This window comes from Hevea brasiliensis, chromosome 12, assembly GCF_030052815.1.
Source record: "Hevea brasiliensis isolate MT/VB/25A 57/8 chromosome 12, ASM3005281v1, whole genome shotgun sequence".
Classification (NCBI taxonomy): domain Eukaryota; kingdom Viridiplantae; phylum Streptophyta; class Magnoliopsida; order Malpighiales; family Euphorbiaceae; genus Hevea; species Hevea brasiliensis.
Window position 1 is genome coordinate 35900747 of NC_079504.1, and position 11569 is coordinate 35912315.

Genomic DNA, 11569 nt, shown 5'->3' on the forward strand with positions numbered 1-11569 from the left:
TTTCTATATTTTAAGTTGAAAGTGAAATAAACTATAATATTTTTTAATTAAAAAAAATAAATTTTTACTTAATAAAAATTATTTTTTAATAATAAATATTAAAAATAATAATTTTCATATTAAATAATTTTTATTTATATTGTTTAATTTCTTTTTTTAAATTTTATTTTAAATAAAAATAATAAATAATTTTTAATATTTAAAATTAAAAAAATAGTATTTTGTTAAATAAAGACTTATTTAACTTTTAATTCAAAGTATAACCATTTATTTGATCTTCCACTGAAAAAGCATGTACTTATTTAATTTTTTTTTTATTTTATAAATTAAAAAGTACTTAAGTTATATTTTTCTACAAAAAATGAATGAATTTATTTTATTTTTTTTATTTTTATTTTATAGATTAAAAAGTATTAAAGTAATATTTTTCTAGAAACTCAATTATTTAAAAAAACAAATGTTGAAACACAATATTTGAATATGGAATATAATTAATTTCAGGATTAAAAATATCCTTATTTGCTTTTCCATCATCAAATATAAATCAATTTATTTTCATTGGAATCTTTCACTTGGCTAAGCGCTTCCATCATCAACCATCCTGATGAGGTCCACCATATCACATCTCCTTTCTCCAACGCCACTGCCTCCTCCCCTTAACTTCCGCCGGAAAACTCCAACTTCCCTGCTGAACAACTCGCGAAGCTTTTCCAGTAGAAGAAGAACATGGATCTCACAAACCGAAATCAAAGTCTCGTCGTCATCATCATCATCATCATCATCAGATAATCAGACCGTTACCTTTGCACCATCACCAACAAGGAAAGATGATGATGATACCGATTTACCACAGTCTGCGTCGGAGATAGTGAGGAGCTTCTATAAAGGAATCAACGACCGCGATCTTGCCGCCGTGGAGAAGCTCATTGCGAAGAATTGTGTGTACGACGACCTTATCTTTCCACGGCCCTTCATTGGTCGGAAGGTAATCTTGTACCGAGTAATTCTTTCGCTTCTACTCGTTCCTTCGAATTCAATTGCTCTTTGTTTCAATTAGGCTGGGCTGGGCCACATGTGGACCGAGCCCAAGACCAACCAATTGAAATTAATCTTCTTTTTTTAAATAAAAATTTACATTTTGATTTCTAAATTTTACGTTATATTATATTTTAATTTTTTTTTAAAATTTATTATTTAATTTTATATTTTATCTTATATTATATTTTAATCTTTAAATTTTAAAAAATTAATTATTTAATCTTTAATTTTTATACTATATTACACTTTAGTTCCTATAATTTTAATATATAGAATTATTTAGTTCTTCTGATAATGGATTAAATTGTTCCAAACATTAAAATTACAAGACTAAATTGTTCTATCTATTTAAATTAAGGGGATTAAATAATTAATTTTTAAAATTCAGGGACTAAAGTATAATACAGTGCAAAACTCATTGACTAAATAATTAATTTCGTAAAATTCAGGGATTAAAGTATAATATAAGATAAAATTTAGGGACTAAATTGTAAATTACCCATCTTTAATCAAGTATTGAAATTAAATGAAAAATATATAGCTAGTTTCTTTTTATACGTGGGATTATAACTAGGTTCCAATTTGTAATTTCATAATTCTAAATCTAAGTTTTTAAGTTTGGTAAGCAATTTGACAAGATTATTTCCCTTAATCAATCGACATCAATGAAGGAGTGGAAAATGTGCCCAAAAATTTATTTAATACAACCGTTGTATGTAAATAATAAATAAGATACAGTAGTATAGTTAATCTTTAAATAAAGTTACAATAAAAACGTTTCGAGTTCGAATACTTCAATCTACTAATTACGAGATTTATTACGAGTTATTAAAAGGAGAGACCATCATGCAGGATATTTTAGAGTTCTTTAAGAAGTTCAATGATTCTATCAGCAAGGACCTCCGATTTGTTATTGATGATATTTCTGCTGAGGATTCCTTAGCAGTTGGAGTTACATGGCATTTAGGTAAGAACATACTGTCCTTTTCACATATTGCCTCCTCTCTATAGTCTATAAGTAATTATTAACTTTTTTTTTTCCTTGGAATTTTAGCTATGTGTGATGTCTTGTTTGGATTTTTTTTAAGCTTGAAGTCATAACTGGATATAACAGATTGGAAGGGCAAGCCATTCCCATTTAGCAAAGGATGCAGCTTTTATCGGCTAGAGGTCAAGAACAGCAGAAGACAAATAATGTAAGTGAAGCTTTTAAGTAATGTTTTGTGGACTTATGGAGGAAGTGAAACTTTCAATTTATGCAGTGCATTAACCATTCATTGAACTAGCTATACAATGAGGGAGTCCTCGCAACTCCTTTACCCCAGAGGGTACCAGACCTAGGATCTCCAAGTTAAAATGAATTTTCTACTATTCAACTAAACATATAAATCGAGTTCAGAGTTTGTCTCTATTTATCTTACATTACTGAGATTTTGATTTCATCCGTCTAACATGGATGCCTCTATCAAAAATAAATCTCTAGATAGGATATTTGCTCTTCACAAAGTGACCTAATTTCCATTAAAGAGGAAAAGAATGAACAAGATGGAAACTTATATACATATGTTCATGAAATGGAAGATAAAAGGGGTTCCTAAACAGATGTGATGATCTCTGCGTTAGAAAATTAAGCTTTTCATGGAACAGGACTTGTGATCAGCAATTCTATTGTTATCATTCTTGTTTGATATACAAAGTTGTTGCTTATTAAAATGGCTCCGCAAGCATATGCTTCAATACTTTCCACGTACAAGATCGTTCCTCATTATTCATTATAGCTTTCTTGATGCCCATGAACAAAGCATTGAAGCATATGGTCATGGTGTTGTGTCCTCCATACTCTTTCAGCGGTCAATATCCTCTGATAGTTCACTTTTTTTGGTTTTGAGCTCTTCATGATTGCTATGCAAATTCAAGAAGATAATAACAGAAGTTCAATGCTGCTAATAATAGATCTTTAATTTATCTGAGATATTAACGGGCTGAAACACTGAGCAGCCACCCTACATTTTGAAGTTATCTTGCTGCTAGTAAACTTGAGTATTAATTAATTGGAAATTCTTTCTTAATATTTCATTTACGGTATTTTTATTTCAACATAAAAGCATTCATATTGTTGTGGGCTTATTTATCTTTTGAGAACAGTTACGGTCGGGATAGTGTTGAGCCCGCAATCAAGCCTGGAGAGGCAGCTCTGGTATGTATATATACTTCCTCTTTGTTGTCTGTTGCATCAATAAGACAACACCCTTTTACTGTTCTAGCATATCCTCAATTTTTCACTCTTAATTTTTAATTATCTTGTTTTCAATATAACAGAAATTTGATCAATTCCAGATCTAATTTATGATGACTGTAGCAACAGAATTGATCGCATAAAAAGTTAAATTTTATAACTCAGTCAGCCTTTGTTTTAATTTAAGGACTGGATTGAATATTTAGCAGCTACAATTGCTTTATTAGATTTAGGCAGACCCATTTCCCAACCAAAGCCATATGCTGATTTTTCAATTCTAGTAGCATAAAGGCATAACTATTGTGATCTCTTAACTCCTCTAGGACCATGCAGGTTGCCATCCAGGGTGTAGTTTGGCTGCTGCAACGCTTTCCTCAGCTGGCAGATCAGCTATGATGAAAAGCTATATGCCATTTACATTCATAATGGTAGTGTTCATGGACTCATCTGCACAGTACAACATCAGCAAACACCTCTTCAATCATCACATGCAATATTTCCTCTACTATGTATATGGTATACATAAAAACAAAACTTGTACATTTGCGTATTTTAATAATTTGTTCTTCAGCCAAGGCTACTTTTCCAAACATGATTTGTGAATTATAGCAATTGTATTTTCATTTAGCATGTTGTATATTCAAAGTATGGATAAAGATACATAGCCAACCCCTACTAGTTTGGGATTAAGATTGTAACATCCTCAACTAATGCTCCAATTATTTCCTTGAGAATGATAATAAAAGGGCATAGCTAGAAAATATTGGAATCTGCATTTTATCCCCGTTGAATTTAAAAAAAAAAAAAAAAAAAAAAAAAAAAAAAAACTCATATATATGTCAATCCTCAAAGATTATCAAGTTTCATCAATTGCAGAAAAGGAACGTACGCAAAAAATATGATACCCTTGCCAGGGTATATCTTTGCCCCACTAAAGTGACAGTTCTGCTGAAATTCCCAACTTCAGCAATTATTTCAAGAATCACATTGTAAATGCATCTTTTTCATAGGAGACATCCAAATGACAACCAAAAATTACATATATTCTACGATGCTATTTCATAAACAAACAGTAACATATTCCAGAGTCTTTCAATTTATTTAACCTCATCTAAATCAAAACAAGAAGAAAAACAATGCACAGTCGCCCAAGTTGCGAAGACTTCCAAGTATCACATATAACCCAAAAATAAAATAAAATAAATAAAAAATTAAATAAAATTACAGCTGATTGCTCTACCAAATAGCTGTGGAAATCATAAATTTCTACATATAATTTGTCTTCTATTGACTGCATGAAATTTAATTCCCAATTATATATAAATTATAGCCTTATCATGAACTTACTTTCCCTGGGAATATGGTTTTCCATTTTCAGTCTTGAGATTTTGAATCTCTTTTATTTATATTTAACATCAGTCTCTGCAAGAGAGAAGATTCAATAATCCATATGGAAAAAGGAGGGAAAAACACATTAAAAACGCAAGAAAATATGATTTGCAAACCTGATTTCTCAACATGTGAAGGAGGGTGGTGTTACCCAGATTGCAAAGACTGCAAGCACAATGAGGAGTTCAAGATCTCATAATAAAACACAGAAGTTCAGTGCTAGTCCTAGCCGGATGGGATTGATTGGAGCTAGTTCAGCATTTGCAATATCCTGTAAATATACATTACAACAAATACTTCGTAACTACATTCCAATAAATACTGTTGCACCAGAACCTTGTAAATAACACAACACAATAAAACATTTTAATTTTAGACACCATGTGATAGTTAAATACTTCCCAACTATTGGGATGGAATAAAACAACTGTTAATTAGGCTGCAATATTATACCACTATAGGCCTTTTAATATGCCCACAATAATTACTTAAAAAATGAAAAAATCAATCAATAAATTCAAATAATGGGATTCACCAAATCAAATAGTTAAGAACAGGTACAATACAAAAATACCATAATCTATAATATCAAGAACCTAGACTATGCATAGGAACTAAAAAAGCAAGACATTAATCAAGGTCATAATCAGTAATATAATGGCCCTTAAACTGAGCTATGAAACCTCCAATTTAAACTGGATTCCAAAAGGGATAGTCAAAAGATGAGAACACATCATCACGCTGAAGTAAAGCCCCGAGCTGGTGTCCATGATCAAAATATTCAAGGAAAAATGAGAGATTATCTGCTTCAAGAATTCTGTTGTTGATGCATAAAAATTGGGGAAAACAGCCAGAAGCACCACTTTCAAAGTTGTTGGTGTCATTTGAAACCACTACGACTGAACCATTTGGAGACCTCCCAATATGTTGACAATTACAAAGACATTTATCACCATCTTCACAATAAAAATAAGTCAACTATATGAACAAAAATATTGAATATTATTCAATTAAAACGTCATATGGATTATATCCAATGCAATTAGCAGAACATATGCAAGTGAAGAGGAAACATAATTTCAGTAGTTAACACATGCAAGATCTGTAAGAGCAGAATGTCATTGATAAATTCACAAAATTGCTATGGCATGACAAAATATACATGGGTTCAGTACAAATTAACTGCCCTTAATATAAGAACCACACAGCCATATTAACTGTGATTATCAAGAAAAAAAGATTAAATTAATTCAGTGTAGTCATAGATGAATGCAATTTGAAGCCCAAAACCCAAAATCTTTCTTCTAAGAGACAATAGATTGCAAAAAGCTTCCTTAAGTCTTTTGTTCTCATTTAATTGAATAATCTCTTAGAAAGGCAACATGATATTTATGGTTAAGGGAATGCATGTCCAAAGGCCTATTTCTATATCAAGTGATCAAGTAGGCTATGCTAAATCATTTGAAGAAAAAAAAGGAGCATAGGCTAAACATTGGTCAAATTTGAAGGATAACAACAATATGACTTGTTTCTTTATCCAAAGAAATTCAGCAACATATAAATAAAACCGTCAACTCTTTGTTACCTGAAGTTGTAGTTTTCGGATGAGATTCATTAAGAGAGGCAATTGGAGCAAGTTGATCAATGTGTTCCAGGTGTCTAGGATGCTTGAAAGCAACCTCATAAGAATCATCATCAACAAAAGGCTGTTTATGAATCATACTTTTTTTTACCTGCAAGTCAAAATTATTTTTATTCTGAATTTTCTTTTATGAGTTAGCAAAGAGAAACACAAATGAAATAAAATAAAGAATTATTATCAACAAAGGATCAACTATGGTAACAAAGAGAAGTGCATGCAGAAAACAGAGTTCACAAAAAGTGAGATCTATAAACCTAAAACATGAATAAAATAAAGAATTTAAAAGGCAATAATAATGATGTACCACAAACCATCTTAAAACAAACAGTCTATTTTCAAATAGAAATAGGCATCAACAATTGAAAACAGAAGTATATTACAAACACTTGGTTTAATGCTTCAAAGTTAAAACACTGGCCAGAACAAAAGACAAGTAGCATCTAATTTGGCATAAACACTCTTGGGCATAAACAAGTTAAAATTTGTTCTCTACCATTGACATCAAGGACCAAAAGTGAGATATCAGCACAATAAAGTGAAATTGACAGACCCCTAATTTAAGGTATTTTAGTTGATGAGGCCCTTTTAATCAAGCTACGAAAGGGTTCCAGTCCAACCCCAAAAAAGTGGAGTATGTGGAAGAAAATAGTGAAAAATTAACAGTTTAAGTTTGTGCCAAGGCCAGACTAATTCAGCAGCCGACAGAAAGATTGCCATTTCAAATCAGGGTTTTTTGGTGACAGATTTATCAATGCTCCAAAATCAATAAGGGTCAATTCCTTATCCTTGCTTATAAGAATGATATATAAAATGCAGATTTCTCATCTGACTAAATTATCTCCAACATGCAAAACAATGGTGAAAATTTCAAACATAAGTCTTTCCTTTCAAAGGTTTGAAATTAAAGTTTCAAGATAATTTCAAGATTAAAATCAGAAATAAATAGCAATTTCAAATAAAATAATCACTAAAAATCTACAAATTCTAAGGCTAATGCATAATAGACCCATTCAAAATTAGCCAGAAATATCAAGAATTCACTAATACAAATAATATAAAAATCTGCAACAACAAAGCTGCACTGCATAGTCCAGTTCAAGTCATCTAAATTCACACACACACACACACACACACACACACACACACACACACACAATCTGCAACAACAAAGCTGCACTGCATAGTCCAGTTCAACTGCATAGTCCAGTTCAAGTCATCTAAATTCACACACACACACACACACACACACACACACACACAATCTGCAACAACAAAGCTGCACTGCATAGTCCAGTTCAACTGCATAGTCACACACACACACACACAAAGCTGCACTGCATAGTCCAGTTCAACTGCATAGTCCAGTTCAAGTCATCTAAATTCACACACACACACACACACACACACAGACTAGTCAAGTTAATAGATGATAAACACACACACACACACACACAGAGACTAGTCAAGTTAATAGATGATAAAATAAAAGAAAATTTACATACCGACCAGAAAGATCCCATGAATACCACTGCATAGTCCAGTTCAACTGCGAAAATTTACATACCGACCAGAAAGATCCCATGAATACCACTGCATAGTCCAGTTCAAGTCATCTAAATTCACACACACACACACACACACACACACACACACACACACACACTAGTCAAGTTAATAGATGATAAAATAAAAGAAAATTTACATACCGACCAGAAAGATCCCATGAATACTACAAGTCTGACCCAATTCAGAAGGGCCTTAAGGTATATTTCTTTTGTTTCTTGACTTCTGTTATAGATCACATAATAAATTGCTGCCATGGGACAAGAATGACAAATTTAATTCACGTGAAATACATCCAGAATGCATTATTGGGAATCATCCTACTTCCTCCAGCACTTTAACAGAACCCAAACTTTCTCTGGCATCATAATCAGCATCTTTAGTTAGATTAGTCAACCCCTCCAATAATGGGTAAAACTCATCTGCATTAGCTTTTGATGTATCTCCGACCAGAAATGGTAAAAATTCAGAGCCCACATCAACCCAGGTACAGCCAGGAGCCTTCCTCACACCCAAGTCCCTCATGTAAGTCCTCACCTTTGCTAGCTTGTTCCAACGACCGGCAGCAGCATACATATTAGCAATCAACACATAGTAACCTGAATTTTCAGGCCTCATTTCCAACAATTTCTCGGCAGCCCATTCACCTATCTCAGTATTTCCATGGATACGGCAAGCTCCTAAAAGAGTGGCCCACATGGCAGAGGTTGGCCTGTAAGGCATCTTTGTGATCATCTCCTTAGCTTTATGTAATAATCCAGCCCTCCCATAGAGGTCAACCATGCAGGCAAAGTGCTGCAAACGTGGAACTATGCCATAAGCACTACACATCTTTTGAAACAACATTTTTCCTTCAGTTACTAGGCCTGAATGGCTACAAGCTGATAGAACTGCCACCATTGTTACATGGTCTGGTTTAATATTATTCCTGTTCATTTCATAAAAAAGTTTTAATGCCGCTCGTCCCTCTCCCTGTATTCCAAACCCAGCAATCAAGGAAGTATATGTCACTTCATCCCTCCTGTTCATTGAATCAAACAGCCTTTTAGCTTCTAAAACTTTTCCACATCTTGCATACATGTCAACAAGAGTGTTCCACAGCAACAAATAATTCTTAAATCCTGCACGCCTCAAAATGTAACAATGGAACTCCTTGCCATGTTGTAGATTTGCCACTCGAGCACAAAGGGGAAGAATGCTCGCTATAGTCACATAATTTGGCTCAATGCCACAGCGCAACATTTCTCTGAATAGGAATGATGCTTCTTCAGATCTATCCATGTGGGCATAACCAGAAAGCATGGAGTTCCAGGTAATTATGCTCTTAGTTTTTACTAATTGAAACAAAATGTAGGCATGTCTAAGATCTTTGCACCTAGAATACATAGTGATCAGGGCATTTCTAACATTATCAGCTCCATCACAAAAGCTGCGAATTGCAGAACCATGAATCTCTGTACCTAATCTGATGGCACCAATATGGGAACATGCACCCAAACCAATAATCATTGCAACTGAATCCAAACAAATGCCACAACTTCTCATATGAGAAAGCAATTCAAGTGCCCCCTTAAAATTGCCCAACTGCAAGCACCCTCCAGCTATTGTGTTCCAAATTATAATATTCAATTCAACACCGGCTAACTGCATTTTTTCAAACAGCTCAAATGCTTCCTTCCACATTCCCTTGGAGGCATAACCAGAAATCATAGCATTCCAAGAAACAGCATCTCTTTCTGGCATTTTGTCAAACAAGCAACGGGCAATCTCCAATTCACCAATTTTTGCATACATTGAAACCAAGGAATTATGCACAAATAAGCTCCATACATGACAGCTAGCATTAATGGATTCATGAACCTCTCTCCCAAAGGCTAGATCCAATTTTTCACCACAAGCCTTGAGAACAGATGGGTAAGTGAAATGATCAGGTCTAATGCCTTTACTTATCATCTTCTTATAGGCAGAAAGTGCCTCTCCATATAGTCCATTTCGAACATAAGAAGAGATAAGCAGATTCCAAGGTAAAGGGTGCAAAATATTGGAATTTTCAGTAATGGTGTGAGCATCAACTAAAAGATCAGCGTTTGAGTAAAAATTGACAAGCTTGGGAACCAAAATGGGGTGTTGCTCAAATCCCAAAGAGATAATGAGGGCATGGAGCTGTTTACCCTGTGGAAGCGATTTAAGGTTGACACAAGATAAAAGAAGAGAAGATATGGAATGCTGAACAATATCATTTGAAGTAGTACAAGAGACATGGTACTGGATCAGAGAAAAGGTTTTGAATGCTTTTAATAAATGGCCCTGACAGGCAAACTCTCTGAGAGAATTAAAAAGGTTATCTATCATAGATTCATTGCCAGTTGTACACTTACCCAGAACCAGGTGATTGTTTTGAAGAATTACTTCTTTGGAAGTTTGTTTCCATTTTTTAGGAATGAACTTTTGGAATTGACTTAGAGAAAGGTCTTTCAGTACAAAATGGGATGAAGATGGCATGCACTATAAACACATTTGTTGAAAGCTGACTGCATTCCCACATTTGCATCATGCAGCTTGCAGAGAAAGAAAATGGCTAATAGATTACTCAAATTTTGCTTCTCAAGATCAAGGATAACAAGACAATTCTATCCGATTAAACAACATAGTCAAGTCACCTGCCTTCCCCAATATTTCATACTGCCTCTGCTAACAAAAAACAAAAAAGTAAAATACAAGTTAAGTGATGAATTGAGAGTGGAAATCCCAAAAGAACTACTTTTCTTAAACAAGCAAGCATTAGTGTAAATTCTGTGAAGGGAAAACGAAATTTGACTTAAAAAACCAATTCAAATGCCCATCTGCATGTCACAAGTATGGAGAAGAATTAAATTCAAAAGGGAAAATCAATGATAGAAGACACAGTTAAAAGCCCTGTTTTATTTCCATCTGGTATCATGTGAAGCAATCAAGGAAACAACAATACATTACATAGCAAAAGTAACTTATACTCGCTTATAGCAACAACCTTTTTCCAGAAACACAATCTGGAAAAACAGATCATTAAAACTTATACTCGCATCAGTTTGGCTTTCTGTGGGGAGCAGAAGGAAACACGATTAAGAGAAGGGAAAGCCTGGAAAAATAACTCACTTGTGGGAATGGGACGCATGAAGGAGCAGCGGCGAGGTTGAGGGGCAGGCACCGATGAGGAGGAGAAGCTGCGACTGCGAGAGCTTGTGGGTTCCGTAAGCGAGGCGGGGGGCAGAGGAAGAAGAGGGGAATGGAAGCCGTAACAAATCATATGGAAAATTATGAATAAAATTAAATTAATTAATGAATAATCAGTAAAAACAAATTAAAATATTATTAATCTCTTAAAAAAATTAAAATTCACAATTAAATGTTTATATAAAATCCCAGACTGCTGGTATTATTTTCCTTATATTTATTATATTAATATAATCAATAAATAAAATATATTTATATTATGAAAATATCTAATTTTATTTTATAATAATATAAAATATTAAATTTACATCTAATAAATAAAATTATTATATCTCATTAATGATTAAATAATTTAATTAAAATAAAATTTTAATCATTTATTATATTACATATTAGTTAAATGTGTAGTTTAATTTTAGAAGGATTACTATTAATTTATTTTTATAAATAAATTGAATAAAATATAATTTGATAATAAAAAATATATT

At 33.0% G+C, this 11569-nt stretch overlaps 2 protein-coding genes across 8 annotated transcripts; one reads left to right on the top strand and one right to left on the bottom strand.

The window, feature by feature from the left end:
• The first annotated feature begins 503 nt into the window (after nt 1-503).
• On the top strand, nt 504-4049 carry LOC110659297 (uncharacterized). 2 transcript variants are annotated; one of them, XM_021817181.2, is made up of 5 exons: nt 504-985; nt 1891-2005; nt 2153-2234; nt 3184-3235; nt 3598-4049. In XM_021817181.2, exons 1-5 carry the CDS (start codon nt 605-607, stop codon nt 3874-3876), a joined length of 909 nt encoding a protein of 302 aa, XP_021672873.2. In that variant the 5' UTR covers nt 504-604; the 3' UTR covers nt 3877-4049. The 2 variants fall into 2 exon arrangements, with proteins under 2 accessions (XP_021672873.2, XP_057987467.1); XM_058131484.1 differs by having other exon boundaries at nt 514-985; nt 3608-3864.
• On the bottom strand, nt 3410-11134 carry LOC110659298 (pentatricopeptide repeat-containing protein At1g71490). Of its 6 annotated transcripts, XR_009142100.1 has the most exons (7): nt 11004-11134; nt 8012-10556; nt 6249-6396; nt 5347-5619; nt 4780-4934; nt 4622-4696; nt 3410-3721 (listed from the first exon to the last, which is right to left on the bottom strand). XR_009142100.1 is itself a non-coding variant. In XM_058131483.1 (2 exons), the coding sequence occupies exon 2, from the start codon at nt 10368-10370 to the stop codon at nt 8184-8186; it is 2187 nt and encodes a 728-aa protein (XP_057987466.1). In that variant the 5' UTR covers nt 10371-10556; nt 11004-11134; the 3' UTR covers nt 8009-8183. The 6 variants fall into 6 exon arrangements, 1 of the variants encoding a protein (XP_057987466.1); XR_009142101.1 differs by lacking the exon at nt 5347-5619; XR_009142098.1 differs by lacking the exon at nt 4622-4696.
• Nucleotides 11135-11569: the final 435 nt, after the last annotated feature.